Source organism: Trachypithecus francoisi, unplaced genomic scaffold (assembly GCF_009764315.1).
Source record: "Trachypithecus francoisi isolate TF-2019V2 unplaced genomic scaffold, Tfra_2.0 Lachesis_group7, whole genome shotgun sequence".
NCBI classification, from domain to species: Eukaryota; Metazoa; Chordata; class Mammalia; order Primates; family Cercopithecidae; genus Trachypithecus; species Trachypithecus francoisi.
In genome coordinates this window covers 22,773,936-22,789,840 of record NW_022681472.1, presented here as the reverse complement: position 1 = coordinate 22,789,840, position 15,905 = coordinate 22,773,936, and the positions used below count along the sequence as shown (strand labels likewise).

The 15,905-nt window shown below is 39.7% G+C and overlaps 1 protein-coding gene across 4 annotated transcripts in view; it reads left to right on the top strand.

Moving 5' to 3' along the window:
• ARFGEF1 (ADP ribosylation factor guanine nucleotide exchange factor 1) overlaps positions 1-15,905 on the top strand; it is a 147,501-nt gene that overhangs the window by 29,750 nt on the left and 101,846 nt on the right. For all 4 annotated transcript variants that reach the window (XM_033202255.1, XM_033202254.1, XM_033202252.1 and 1 more), the window contains 3 exons: positions 11,006-11,036; positions 12,099-12,255; positions 14,117-14,263. In XM_033202255.1, the coding sequence (XP_033058146.1) occupies positions 11,006-11,036; positions 12,099-12,255; positions 14,117-14,263 (335 nt within the window). The remainder of the gene's footprint in view (positions 1-11,005; positions 11,037-12,098; positions 12,256-14,116; positions 14,264-15,905) is intronic.

Sequence of the window (15,905 nt, the reverse complement as noted above, 5' to 3'; positions counted from 1 at the left end):
TGTGGGTATGTGTGTTTTCTTTCTTAAGAGACAGTCTTGCTCTGTTGCCTAGGTTGGAGTGCAGTGGTGTGATCATAGCTTGCTCAAGCAGTCCTCCTGCCTCAGCCTCCTGAGTAGCTGACACTACAGGCACATGCCACCATGCCCACTCCGCTAATTTTTAAATTTTTTTTATAGAGTTGGGGTCCTGCTATGTTTCCCCGACTGCTTTTTAACTCCTGGGCTTAAAGATTTTGGGATCATGGAGGACAGGAGCCAGGACTAGATTGCAGCTCCGGACAGAGCAGCATGCGGAGGCTTGCCTTGTGAGTTTTAGCTCCAGATCGACTGCAAGAACAAACCAGCAATCCTGGGAGGACCCACAGACCCCCTGAAGGAAGTAGACTGCTTCTGCAGGACCCGGGAGATCCCCCCGCCCTCCCCGCCAAATGAGTGCCCCAACTGCAGAAGTGGGAAAGGGAGACCCTCCTCTCCTGAACACACACCCCCACTGGAGATGCTGAAGGTCTGTTTGCGGGAGAAGTTTCTGACTTTACCTGGAGCTGAGTCAAGTTGGTTGAGCCAAGTGAAATACAGGGGTAGAGGAAGCAGCAGAAAGGCCCTGAGAGCTTGCTAGGTCCCCAAGCAGCCCATTCCTGTCTGGCACCACAGGGATCCATCGAGGCTGGCCAGAGGAGCAGGGGATAAAACTCCACTGGGAGAAGGAATTCTCTAGCTGAATTTTGTAACAATTTGAATGAGAAGCCTCCTGGTCAGAACTCAGGGGAGGGTTTGAATCCATCTGTGCTTGTAGACTTCACAGTCAGGGGAAGAACTAAAGCCCTTTTCTTTGGCAGCTGGGAGACAGAAAGCCTCAGGCAAGTTTTTAAGCTCCTTTTGCCCTCCGCCTGTAAACAGACTTGGGGCTGTTGCAGGGGAGCAAGGTGGGAATGAGACTGACCCTTCGGTTTTTGTGGGAACTGGGTGAGACTTGTGACTGCCAGCTTTCCCCCACTTCGCTGATAACCTGGATGTCTGAGCAGAGGCAGCCATAATCTCCTAGACACACAACTCCGGTGACCTGGGAATCTCACTCCCATTCCCTCCCCCCGCAGCCACAGCAAGACCCACCCAAGAAGAGTCTTGAGCTCAGACCTGCCTAGCCCCTCCTCCACCTGATGGTCCTTCCCTACCCACCCTGATAGTGTAAGATAAAGGGTGAGGTGTATAATCTTGGGAGTTCTAGGGCCCTGCCCACTGCAGGTCCCTCTCCACACTACTACAGCTGATACTTTCTGGAAAGCGCCACTCCTGGCAGGAGGCCAACCAGCACAAAAATAGAGCATTAAACCATCAAAGCTAAGAATCCTCACAGAGTCCATTGCACCCTCCACCGGAACTGGCACTGGTATCCATGGCTGATCACAGGACTCTGTTCAGACAAGGCCCAGTACCAAGCTCGGAACTGGGTAGACTCGCTGGGTGCCTAGACCCAGAAGAGAGACAACAATCACTGTAGTTCGGCTCACAGGAAGCCACATCCATAGGACAAGGGGGAGAGTACTGCATCAAGGGAACACCCTGTGGGACAGAAAAATCTGAACAACAGCCTTCAGCCCTAGACCTTCCCTCTGACCGAGCCTACCCAAATGAGACGGAACCAGAAAACCAACCCTGGTAATATGACAAAACTAGGCCTGTCAGCATCCTGCAAAAATCACACTAGTTTACCAGTAGTGGATCCAAACCAAGAAGAAATCCCTGATTTACCTGAAAAAGAATTCAGGAGGTTAATTCTTAAGCTAATCAGGGAAGGACCAGACAAAGGCGAAGCCCAATGCAAGGAAATCCAAAAAATGAACTCCTGAGCTCAAGTGATCTTCCTGGCTCAGCCTCCCAAGTAGCTGGGATTCTAGGTGCACAGTACCACACCCAGCTAAATGTCTTCTAATTGTTGTACTTGGACCTTTTATATTTAATGTAATATTTATATATAAGGGCATAAGTCTGCTATTTTACTTTTGCTTTTTGTTGTTCCCTCTGTTTTTCGTTGTCCATTTTCCTGCCTTTATGTGGACCTCTTGAAAAATTTTTAGAATTCCATTTGATTGTTCTTTTGGAGTTTATATTTGATTTTTGGTGGTTGTACTAGACATTACATTATTCATACATAGCTTTTCACAGTATACTGATGTCAGCATTTTACCAGTTTGAGTAACCTGTAGAAAAACCTTAGCTCCATTTAGGTCCTTTTATCTTCCCTCTCTATAGTATTGTCTTAAATAGTTCCCCTACATACATTAGGAACCACATAAGACAGTGTTTTATTTTTTATGTTAAATGTGTAACATAATTTTTAAAACTCAAGAGAATGGTGTTGTACGTTTCCATATTTTTACACTTCCCATTCTTCATGGTGTTTCAAAACTTATGATTTCCTTCGTGTTGGAAGAACTTCAGTTATTCTTTTAGGATAGATCTTGTGGTGACAGGTTTTTTTTTTTTGGTTATCCTTCATCTGAGAAGATCTTGATTTTACCTTTATTCCTTTAGGATTTTTCACAGATTATCTATATAACTCTGGGTGAGAGATCTTTTCTTTCAGCTCTTGGAAATGTTGTGCCACATCCCCCATTGGCTTCCATAGTGTTCAATAAGAAATCCACTGTCACTGTAATCATTTTTCTTCTATCAATATTATGTCATTTCTTTCTATCTGGTTTCCAGATTGTTTTGTCTTTAATTTTCTGGGGTTGGATTCTGATGTGTCTTGACTTGGATTTCTATCCTGTTTGGGTTTGCTCAGCTGAATCTATAGGTTTGTGTATAATACCAGAGTGTTTTCTATTAGTGGTTACAACCCAGCATTGGATCATGAAGTCAATTTTGTGGCCTATGGCTGGTGTTATGATTGATTTTTAATAGAATAGAAAATGAAAATATATCCCAGAATAACAAGGATAATAATTAAATTTTTATTTCCATAACATATATGTAGGTGTTTTGTGGGATCCAGGATAGTGGTTTGCAGTCAGAAACGTTGGAAAACTATTGATTAAGACCATTCACAAGATTTTGTTTTGTTTGAAAAAAGAGGCTAGTTAACACCCGTCGTATCTGAGACTCTGATGCTGATGAGTAAAAAGTATTTTTTTCTCCATATCACCTGGGCTTCATAGTTTATTTCTTCTAACCAGTTAAATTATTTAAAAACTTATGAATCTAAGTAGAGGTTACACTTTGTGTAAACTCTAAACAGATGGCTTTAGGAACAGTGTCACTCTCTGTCTGTGATGTTATGTGTAATAATCATGAGTAGGGAAGGTATGCGAAGGAAAAGGAAAGAAAATAGCAAAGAAGAACAAGATGTTTTTTTTCTTTCTCTTTTAGTTCTCCAGAATATGATAGCGTTTATTAAATGTCTGCTTACTATGTAACTCACACTGTGCTAGATGCTAGGAATGCAAAGAAGAATGAAAAATGTCCCTGTTGTATGTAACAGATCACTAAAGCTTATTCTTCTGGTCTAGCTGAAATTTTGTATGCTTTGATCACTATCTCTCTTTTCCCCATTTATGTACCTCCTCTAACCTCTGGTAACCCTCATTCTACTCTCTACTTCTATCAGTTTGACTTTTTTAGGTTCCACATACAAGTAAAATCATATGTCTTTCTGTGCCTTTTTTCACTTAGCGTAACATCTTCCATTTTTTCACTTAGTGTAATATCTTGCCTATGTTGTCGCAAATGACAGGATTTCCTTCTTTTTAAGGCGGAATGGTATTCCATTTTGTCTATTTTATAAGATTCTCTTTATCCATTCATCTGATGATGGACACCTAGGTTGCCTCCATATCTTAGCTACTGTGACTGTAATAAGTAATAATGTGTTATATATTTCAAAATTACTAAAAGTAGATTTTAAATGTTTTTACAATAAAAAAAAGTATGCGACTTGGATTTGTTAATTAGCTTGATTTGGTCATTCCATATTGTAAAAACATATCAAAACACCTAATTGTACCCCATAAATATATAATATGTACAATTAGTATGTGTCCATTAAAATAATAAAATTAAATTTAAAAATTAAAAAAAAGTTCCTTGCATTCAGGTACCTCAGAATCTAAGGTAAGCAAATAATCTCAGTGCTTTATAAATAAGTGCCTTATAAAAATAGGTCGTTGGTTCTATGGGAGCACATAAGCAGGGATGATGAGTGAGAACGGCAAATGGGCAAGAGGCTGAGGCTGTGGAATATTTCACCTAAGAGGTGAAGTTAAGCCTCCATCTTGAGGGGAGGAGTCAGGGATTGCCAGGCATATTACAAAGGAATTGATTTAGGGAACAAAGCCCTAGCTGCATTTTATTAAGCTCTGTATCTGTTAACCATGTGGTTTCCTTATCTGGATTTTCACAACACATTAAAAGAGCTTTCCATGATCCTGACAATCCTTTTGTACCTCTAGGTAGCTGTCTCTCCCATTTGCCAAGAAGTTATTTCAAACCCCATTCTCTCTAAGCCTCTTTAACTTTTCCTATTCCAGGTATCTATCTTTGTATAATAAACCACCCAAGACCTAGTGGTGTAATGCAGTGATCATTTTATTATGCTTACAGGTTCTGTGTGTCAGGAATTCATATGGGGTATGCTGCTGCTCCACAGTGTCTGGGGTCTCAAATGGGCAAACTGAAATGACTGAGGGAGATGTGAATGGCCAGGAACTGGAATCCTCTGGAGCCATCTTTACTTACATGTCTGGTGCCTGGATGGTGATGATTTTGAAAGCTGGGCTCAGCTGGGACTGGTGATGGAACTATTTTTATGTAGCCTCCATGTGGCTTGGGCTTCTCACAGTAGGGCCACTGGGCTCTAAGAGAGGGTGCTTGGAAAGCCAGTATTCTGTTATAAGAGAATCAGGCAGGAGCTGCTTGGCCTTTCTGACCTAACCTCAGCTGTTGTTAACTGTCACTTCCACTGCATTCTGTTGGTTATAAATGAATCTCTAAGGCCAGCCCAGATTTAAGGGGAGGGGAATTAGACTACCTCCTGGTGGCAAGATCACTCTGTAGAAGAACATGTGGGATGGCAGACACCATAGTGGTCGTTTTGGGAAACATAGTCGGCCACACTCTTTCCTAGTTTTCAGATTCATAAATCTTGATTCTTGCTGAATATTGCCACTTGAATATCCCACAGTTACTTAAAATGAAACATAACCATTAACTCTTCTTCACTACTACTCCTCCAACTCTACCCCTGCACATTGAGAAAATGGCATTGTGGCTAAGTACCTCTGTTATCCAGTTAATGCAACAGAACCCCTTTTCTTCCTGATATATCCTTGCCCTACTAGGTTAATGAGATTGTTCCATTCTTCTTCCTTGTCCATGGAATTTACATTTACTAATAATTTCTTAGAACAGTGCTTGCACACACAAAGTTTGAGTCAGATCACAGAAATACTGAAGTTAACTTTTGTAGTCACATTCCTTTCTTCAGACTTGGCTCAAAGCTACTTGTGATTAATTGGTGGCTGGTTTGATTCTCTTTCTAGAGAATTTTCCTTTGTGAGTTTATTCATTTAAAAGGAAGAGGCAAGCAGGAAAGAAACACAAAAAGATGAATTCCATAAATATTTTTGAATACTAGCAGCATTATGGTAATTGATATATAGACTCCCACAGTTACTGCTTTGAAGGAGACAATGCTTTGGATGTGTAGGTTCTAATGTGTTTATTAGAAACTATCCATTTGTGGCTGGGCGCAGTGGCTCACGCCTGTAATCCCAGCACTTTGGGAGGCCAGGGCGGGTGGATCTCCTGTGGTCAGGAGTTCGAGACCAGCCTGGCCAACATGGTGAAACCTCGACTCTATTAAAAATACAAAAATTAGCTGGGCATGGTGGTGGGCGCCCCGTAATCCCGGCTACTCAGGAGGCTGAGGCAGGAGAATTGCTTGAACCCGGGAAGAGGAGGTTGCAGCGTCCTGAGATTGCACCACTGCACTTCAGTCCAGGCGACAGAGTGAGACTCCGTCTTAAAAAAAGGAAAACAAAACAGACAGACAAAACTATCCATTTGCCTTTGAGAACTTTCCTTAAATTACCACTTGAGTTTGCATTGAGTAGCTGCTGTTACTTTGTAAATTATACTATATATAAGACAAAATTGATGTAATGAGAGGTAAATACAAATAATTCATAGTGTGTAGATAATAGAATTTGTTGAATCCATATAAATTTTATTTTGAGGGTTGTATTTGTACTGTCAAAGTGGAAAAAAGAGCAGCTAAACAAGTTGATAGTAAAAATAATATTATGAGGGGAGATGTTTAATATACTTAGGAGATTAGGTATAACTTGGACATACTCAGTTTGAAAAAAAAGCCGGGCGCGGTGGCTCAAGCCTGTAATCCCAGCACTTTGGGAGGCCGAGACGGGCGGATCACGAGGTCAGGAGATCGAGACCATCCTGACTAACACGGTGAAACCCCGTCTCTACTAAAAAATACAAAAAAACTAGCCGGGCGAGGTGGTGGGCACCTGTAGTCCCAGCTACTCGGGAGGCTGAGGCAGGAGAATGGCGTGAACCCGGGAGGCGGAGCTTGCAGTGAGCTGAGATCCGGCCACTGCACTCCAGCCTGGGCGACAGAGCGAGACTCCGTCTCAAAAAAAAAAAAAAAGAAAAAGAAAAAAAAAACCAGTCTTTCCTGTTCATTAAACGAGTCCTGCGCCTTATAAACAGTGTTGACTTGGCTAGAAAATATTACATAGAAATTCCATAAATAAGCAATTCTTAAGTTTTAAATTGTATGCCATTCTTAGTAGCATGATGAAATCTTGCCCTGTCCTACCCAGGATGTGAATCTTTGTCCAGCGTCTCCATGTTTTTTTTTTTTAATTTTTTATTTTTTTGAGACGGAGTCTCGCTCTGTCACCCATGCTGGGGTGCAATGGCACAATCTCGGCTCACTGCAAGCTCTGCCTCCCGGGTTCACGCCATTCTCCTGCCTCAGCCTCCTGAGCATCTGGGACTACAGACGCACGCCCCTGCGCCCGGCTAATTTTTTGTATTTTTTTTAGTAGAGACGGGGTTTCACCATGTTAGCCAGGATGGTCTCGAACTCCTGACCTCGTGATCCACCTGCCTCGGACTCCCAAAGTGCTGGGATTACAGATGTGAGCCACCGCGCCCGACCTCCATGTTTTATAAGCTACCTTCCCGTTTAGTCACTTAGTAACCATCTCAGTTATCACAACTGACTGTTGCATTAGGGCATGCTTGTGTTCAGGTCACCCTTATTTTACTTAATAGCCCCAAAGCACAAGAGTGATGATGCTGGCAGTTCAGATATGCCAAAGAGAAGCTTGTGAAGTGCTTCCTTTAGATGAAAAGGTGAAAGTTCTCAACTTAAGAAAAAAAAATCACGTGCTGAGGTTACTAAGATCTGTGGTAAAAAGAATCTTCTATCTGTGAAATTATGAAGAAGGAAAAAGAATTCTTGCTAGTTTTGCTGTCGAACTTCAAACTGAAAATTACAGCCATAGTATGTGATAAATACTTAGTTAAGTTGAAAAAGGCATTAAATTTGTCGTGAAAGACGTGAACAGAAACATGTTCTAGTTGACAGAAATCAAGTTTGATTTAATCTGAGGTTTCAGGCATCCACTGAGGTCTTGGAATATATCCCCTGCAGATGACGGGGGGAATGTAATGTGTTTGCCATAATTGTAGAATGATATTTTTCAGTTCTTTTGCACCAGTTATTACAAGTTTGCCTAAATATAGCACAATGTAGCGGGTAATACGCTAGTTTAAGACTAGAGAAACAAGGCCTTCGCGTGGTGGCTCATGACTGTAATCTTAGCACTTTGAGAGTCCGAGGCCGGCTGATCACCTAAGGTCAGGCGTTCAAGACCAGCCTGACCAACATGGAGAAACCCTGTCTCTACTAAAAATACAAAATTAACTGGGTGTGGTGGCGCATGCCTGTAATCCCAGCTACTCGGGAGGCTGAGGCCGGAGGATCACTTGAACCTGAGCAACAAGAGCGAAGCGCCATCTCACAAAAACAAACAAACAAAACGACTAGAGAAACAAGTTTCTGCATCACTGCCTATCAGCGATCTGACCTTAGAACTGGCCATTATTTATTCTGATCCTTAGTTTCCCTATCAAGTTGATTGCAGATGTTTATCTGTAAAAACTATTCTTCCACTCATGGACTGCACAAAAACATATGGTAGGCTTTTGTGCACCCATGTTTTAGAATATAAGGAACCTTTATAATCTAGTAGTTAGTGAAGTTAGAGTTGTTTCTCATGCTTACAGTTATTTAGAGATATTTGGTATCAAAACACAGTGCTCTTTAAAATGTTTCACTTCCTCTGATATTCCTAGTGTATAATTTGCTTAACTAGAATACCCTATTCTGTAATTATTTTATAAATAGGAATTCACCTTATACAAAAACTGCCAGCTCCTCTTCTTCCCCTGCCTTGCCTTTTTTGCTACCTTACTGGTTTGTAGGAGCATCTCAGCCTCTTAAATAATGATAATTTTTTAAAATGAAAAGTACTTAAATTATTTTATGATGGTTTAGGGCGGTCAACACAGCATTTCCTCCTTATCCATACATATATTTTATTGTATTTATTTTTGACACGGAGTTTCATTCTGTCGCCCAGGCTGGAGTGTAGTGGCATAATCTTGGCTCACTGCAACTTCTGCATCCTGGGTTCAAGCGATTCTTGTGCCTCAGCCTCCCAAGTAGCTGGGACTACAGGCGTGCACCACCACACCTGGCTAATATTTGTATTTTTAGTAGAGATGGGGTTTCACCATGTTGGCCAGGCTGGTCTCGAATTCCTGACTTGAAGTGATCGATGTGCCTCTGCTTCCCAAGGTGCTGGGATTATAGGTGTGAGCCACTGCTCCCAGCCCACACATATTTTAAAGAGATTTAGATTATTTTTGATTGTATCTGTTGGTGAACCGTGAAATCTTGGTAGCTGATATACAGAACTTAAGTATCATTGTGAACCTTTATTAAAGTAGTATTTTAAATAGCTGCAGATAATATTTTTACACTGTCTCCCTTCTAGTTCTACCAGTGATAAAATGGAAAGGGGTTTGGTTCACAGAAAACTAAACTGAAATACTGAACATCCAATGCCTGGCACACAGTAGGCAATGAGTAAATTTGTACGTATTGTATGAATAAGTTGTATGGATTGTGCGAATCAATTGTAGAAATTGTATAGCAAGGTGATTTGGCAAAGTTGCTTTTTAAAGAGTTTAATACAGTATCTGGTACATGAAAGATGCTCAGTTAGTGATAGTGTTAAATAATAATGTATAGGCCAGTGATTGTTTATCATACCCCAATTTAGCACATTTTGTTCAGTTTCTCAGATACACCTATGTTATAGAGCGGTTAATAAACCAGAATCTGTAGTTAGATTACCTAATATTTATTGAAGCCTGATTAGCCATACTTCCAAGCCATGCAACCCTTGGGCAAGTTATTCAACCTCTCTTCCTCAATTTTCCAGTCTTTAAAATGAAGATATAATGGTATACACCTCATAGGATTGTTGTCAAACATAAATACATTAGTTGCATGTAAAGTGTAATAGTGTTGTAAAGTTTAGTATATGTAAAGTGTAGTAGTACTTGGCACACATTTGAAAACCTTTCTTCCAAATTTCAGGCAGATTTAGTCAATCAGCCAGATTCCCCAATATAAATTAATAAAGTTTTTTTTTTAAAGAGACGGAGTCTCACTCTGTCGCCCAGGCTGGAGGGTAGTGGTGTGATTTTGGCTCACTGCAACCTCCGCCTCCCAGGTTCAAATGATTTTCCTGCCTCAACCTTCCGAGTAGCTGGGGTTATAGGTGCACACCACCATGCCTGGCTAATTTTTGTGTTTTTAGTAGAGACGATGTTTCACCATGTTGGCCAGACTGGTCTCGAAGTCCTGACCACAGGTGATCCGCCCACCTTGGCCTCCCAAAGTGCTGGGATTACAGGCATGAGCCCCTGCGCTCAGCCAATTAAATTTCAGGGTCTTCTATTACAGGTAGGATTTGTCTAATTTATCTCATACGTTATAGTGTAAATAGTGAAAGGGAAAATTTCCCATTAAATTGAGCATGTGTGTTTTATAGGGCCTTGTATAGTCATAAATAGAAAAATTAGTTAAATATCAATGCACAAACATATTTAAGAAGTTATAGTTCTGGTCTGATAATCTCCCTGGGATAATCTCAAGGTTGGTGCATTGAGGTGTTTTTCCCCCTGTCCCCAAACATCTGCCATATATTTTGTGACTTCAGTATAGCATACACATTATTCTGTTGTGATTTTTTTTTTTTTTTTTTTTTTTTTTGCTGGGAGGACAGGGTCTTGTTCTTGTGCCTAGGCTGGAGTGTAGTGGAGTCCAGTGGTTATAGCTCTCTGTAACCTTTAACTCCTGGGCTCAAGGGACCCTCCTACCTCAACCCCCTGTCCCACATAGCTAGGACTGCAGGCGTACACCACCATGCCCAGCTGATTTACATTTTTTTTTTTTATTTTGTAGAGATGGGGTGTTTGTTGCCCAGGCTGATCTCAGACTCCTTGCCTCAAGTGATCCTCCTGTGTTGGTCTCCCAAAGCACTAGGATTACAGGCGTGAGCCACTGAACTTGGCCGTGTTCTTAATATTAATGCTTCTGCTTAATATAAATAGTTACTTGACAAAAAAGAAAATATTTTGAGAAAAGGAAATGCCTTGGGAATTAATAATCTATAACTTCACCTATCCTTATGATTGTTAATGTGCCTATTCATATAGTTTTATATTATTTGTGTAAATTAAAAAATTTAGATGAAACAATTTTAGCACCTAATTTTTATTAAATTTGCATTCTTTCCAACTTTATGTATAAGTTCCAAATGAGTTTATAAAAGTTATTATGAAATTACTCAGTCTTTTTGTTGTCAAGTTTTCTAATGTATGCTTCTTTTTTTTTCCCCCTCAGAGGAAATAAAAGCAGAAACTGAAAAACAGAGGTTTGTGGGATTTCTTTTCTTTAGTAAAAATAATTTTCAAACTTGTCAGTCTTGGTCAAAACAATACAGTCATCTGTATTTTAGTGGCAAATTTTCTGCATGTGAGTTTATAGTAAAATCAACTTTAAAAATAGATTTTAAGAAATACAATTATATAAAAACAAACAAAATATATGATTATGATTATATTTCTTAAAACCTGTTTTTATATATATTTATAAAAATGTATACATGTGTGTTTTTGGAGACAGAGTCTCGCTCTGTTGCCCAGGCTGGAGTGCAGTGGTGCGATCACAGCTCACTGCAAGTTCCGCTTCCCAGGCTCAAGTGATCCTCCCACCTCAGCCTGCTGAGTACCTGGGACTACAGGCGAGCACCACCATGCCTGTGTTAATTTTTTGTAGAGATGGGATTTTGCCATATTGCCCAGGCTGGTCTCGAACTCTTGGACTCAAGTGACCCAATCGCCTTGGCTTCCCAAAGTGCTGGGATTACAGGCATGAGCCACCAGGCTCTGCTCTAAGCATACTTAAAAATACAAAAAGATTCTCATGTAAATAAGTATCTAAAGATACTTCTAAAATACCATAAGATAGCCTTCAGAGTCTTTTCGTAGACTTTGATTCATATTTGGAAAAATTACTAGGTTTTTTGATAGTGTTGACCTTTTTAGGGCAATATCGAATAACTAAAAATCTCACTTTTTGACTTAAGGACAAATAGAAAGGCCATTGCTTTTTAAGGTATTGTGATGCCAAATTTGTTAAGTGACAATAAAATATTTCTGTAATAGAAGCACCTTGAATTTCACAGTTTTTGTAGACCAGTTTTGCAGACAAGATTTCAGTGTCTTGTGTTCAGTCACAGCTCTGGCCACTAGCTTTTGACCATGTGGCAAACCACTTCACTTCTCTGGGCTTGGGTTTCCTCTTGAAATATGGGAAGATAGAGGACTGGTTTAGCAAGATTCCTTTTAGAACTGAAATTCTGTGTTTCTACATGGGTTTATCGTCAATATTATAAATGTGATATGCTATAATCAGACTTTTCTTTTTCATTTAGTCCTCCTCATGGAGAAGCAAAAGCTGGATCAAGCACCCTTCCACCAGTGAAATCAAAGACAAATTTTATTGAAGCAGACAAGTACTTCTTGCCTTTTGAGTTGGCATGCCAGTCCAAATGTCCCCGCATAGTTAGTACATCTCTAGATTGCTTACAGGTATGTGTAAAATGGCACTTTCTAAAAACTGTCTACTTTGAATGTGTTTCTAAAACATTATTCATGTTGATGATTCAGACATTTCCATGAAAGCTTTTACTACTCTTTTTTGTAGTAAAACATCCAAATGATTTTTTATATTTAAGACATAATAATAGTTGCAAAAAGATGTTTCTAGTTTAATGATAACAATCATTAACTTAGTGGGATATAAAATCTTTAGTAAGATTGTCAGTAATGGAAAGTGTTGATTTGGTCTCTTCTCATCAGTGAAATGCAAGACCCATAATACTTTTAACCTGCTGCCGACTTTACATACATCACCATTTGCAAATAATTTTTCTAAGTGCTGTTTTTTGTTTGTTTGTTTGTTTACTTTTTTGAGACGGAGACTTGCTCTGTCACCTGGGCTGGAGTGCAGTGGCGTAATCTTGGCTCACTGTGATTTCTGCCCCCGTGTTCAAGCAATTCTCCTGCCCCAGACTTCCGAGTAGCTGGGAATACAGGTGCGTGTAACCACGCCAAGCTAATTTTTGTTTTGTTTTGTTTTGTTTTTGTTTTTGTTTTTTTTGAAGAGACAGTTCTACCATGTTGGCCAGACTGGTCTTGAACTCCTGACCTTAAGTGATCTGCCTGCCTCGGCCTCCCAAAGTGCTGGGATTACAGGCGTGAGCCACTGTGCCTGGCCAGTGTGTCTGCTGTTTTATATGAAGCAATAGGTTAATATTGGCAGCTTAATATAATTTAATATTTAACTGCTATACTTTAGCTCTGGCAGTCATTTATGTCAGAAAAATTTCTGAACTCTGTTACCCTGTTTGACACATAGACGGAGGATCCTCATAGGTACTATATTTGTAAGACAAGTTTCTAAGTAGAGGAATACTTCTATTTTCAGGTGTTCTTACTATTTGGGCATTATATGTATTCAACTATAATTAAGTGGCTAGGAAAAGACTATATGATTTGTCCTTAAGGATGGGTTAAAGTTAAGTTCATCTGATTTGTGATCTTGTTTTCACTGGAAAATTAGAATGATAATATCTGAAGCCTTCCTTCCAGGGTATACTGATAATGATGAATGAACAAATCTATGATTTATTTCAGCTAGTATATGGAAACTGGGTTTTATACATATCGATGAATCATTTGGAAAGAGATTGGGGGTCATTTAAAAGCATGAAGATAATTTTCACAAAAGCAGTATCAATAAAACCTTGTTTATATGGAAAGCAATAAGCAATTTTTTTTTTTTTTTTTTGAGACAGGGTCTCACTATCACCTAGGTTGGAGTGCAGTGGCACAATCTCGGCTTACTGCAACCTCCACCTCCCAAGGTTCAAGCAGTCCTCTCACCTCAGCCTCCTGAGTAGCTGGGACTATAGGCATGTACCACCACACCCAGCTAATTTTTTATTTTTTGTAGAGATAGGTTTTCCCCATATTGCTCAGGCTGGCCTCGAACTCCTAAGCTCAAGCAGTCCGCCCAATGTGGACTGGCAATGTGGGAGGCAAGCAGGCCTCCCAGTGTGCTGGGATTACAGGCATGAGCCACTGCACCCAACCACAGTAAGCAATTCTAACTCATCAGAGACAGGTTCTCAGGGCTTGGCTTTCTCAAAATATTACCTGATGGTTTATTGTGGTTCTGTTTTTGTGGTTATTACAAATATAAATACATATTTATATGAATAAAGTTTCTACAGAAAAAGTTGATATAACTTTGGCTTTGATAATACCTATGTATTTTTATGTAAAAATTTTTATATATATTCAATTGTATACTGTAATTTTAATGTATATTGCATTAGTATATATAATATTTGTTACTTAGGATCTTTGTTTTCTTTCTCCATTTTAGAAACTTATTGCTTATGGGCACTTGACTGGCAATGCTCCAGATAGTACAACACCAGGCAAAAAATTAATTGATAGAATTATTGAAACAATATGTGGCTGCTTTCAGGGCCCTCAGACAGATGAAGGAGTTCAGCTGCAGATAATAAAGGTAATTATTATATAAAGTAAAATTGTTATTAATAATCTGTATCTTCAAAATTCAGATGCCTTTCACCTTAAAATATTAGGAAAGATCATTTTATGTGCATTCCAGCTATAATACAGGTTATTTGAGGCCGTGCGCAGTGGCTCATGCCTGTAATCCCAGCACTTCGGGAGGCCAGGTTGGGCGGATCACTTGAGGTCAGGAGTTTGAGAGCAGCCTGGCCAACATGATGAAACCCCCATGTCTACTAAAAATACCAAAAAAATTAGCTGGGCATGGTGGTGGACACTTGTAGTCCCAGCTACTCAGGAGGCTGAGGCAGGAGAATCGTTTGAACCTGGGAGGCGGAGGTTGCAGTGAGCTGAGATCATGCCACTGTACTCCAGCCTGGGTGACAGAGTGAAACTCAGTCTCAAGAAAAAAAAAGAGGTTAATTGGATGCTTTCTAGACTCCATATTAGGAGATTTTAATGTTGTATGCCAAGAGTTTGTTAGAGGAAAACTATGTTCTCATATCTCTTCTTTTGAAGGTCTCGGTTTAGGCTTAGCCCCTAGAGTCTTGCAGAGTTTTTCTGTTTCTGGCATGTTTTTCATATATATGTATATTCCATCCATCAAACTTTAGGGTAGTTCTTAAAGCTGTGACCCTTCTAGTTTCTTCTGTACTATTGGACACTTCATAGGGTGTCCTTGCAACTCATGAATCACCAGGTGGACACTACTTGTCTGCCAGTTCTCCTGATATCCTTGCACACATCCATCTATTGAACTTGCTCGGCAAAACCCTGTTCTGAGTTCGTGCTGTAATATACCTATTTGATTGAATTCCTTTGGGGAAAAATTAGTAATGTTTTCATTCTGTTACAGATACTGAGTTCTTAATGTTATTGCTAATGGTAATGGTGGTGTGTTTTTATGGCAGTAAAATTATCATGTGCTATATATAGTACAGTACTTTTGAAGTTGTTTTTACGTACATATATATATATATATATATATATATATATATATATATATGAAGGGTTCTTTCATGTGTGAATACAGCCCTTTTGGAGCCTTTCAGTTTTATAGTTGTGTTTACTTCAGAAGCCATATAATATCTTTATTCTAAAAAAAAAATACTGGGCATGGTAGCTCATGCCTATAATCCCAGCACTTTGGGAGACTGAGGCAAGAAGGTCGCCTGATCCCAGAAGTTCAAAACCAGCCTGGGCAACACAGTAAGACCCTGTCTCTACAAAAAATAATTTTAAAATTAGCCACATATGGTGATGTGTGCCTGTAGTCCCAGCTACTCAGGAGGCTGAAGTGGGAGGATCACTTGAGCCCAGGAATTGAGGCTTCAGTGAGCCGTGTTCACTGCACTGCACTTCAGGCTTGGCAACAGAGTGAGATCCTGTCTCAAAAAAGAAAAAAAAAAAAAACGGGTTGATCATTTTGACTTATCATGTGTAGTTTCATATCATTTATAGTTTAAGATAATGCCCATTAATGCTAACTCTGCATAGCATTGTACAACATAAAGAAGACAGAAGAGTCTTTGCTCTTGAGAAATTGAAAGTAACCCAATATGTGAAAATTCACATAGGTGAAATTTGTTCATTTTATTGAAGTATTTGCCTTAGGAATTTGCTTTTTAATTTGG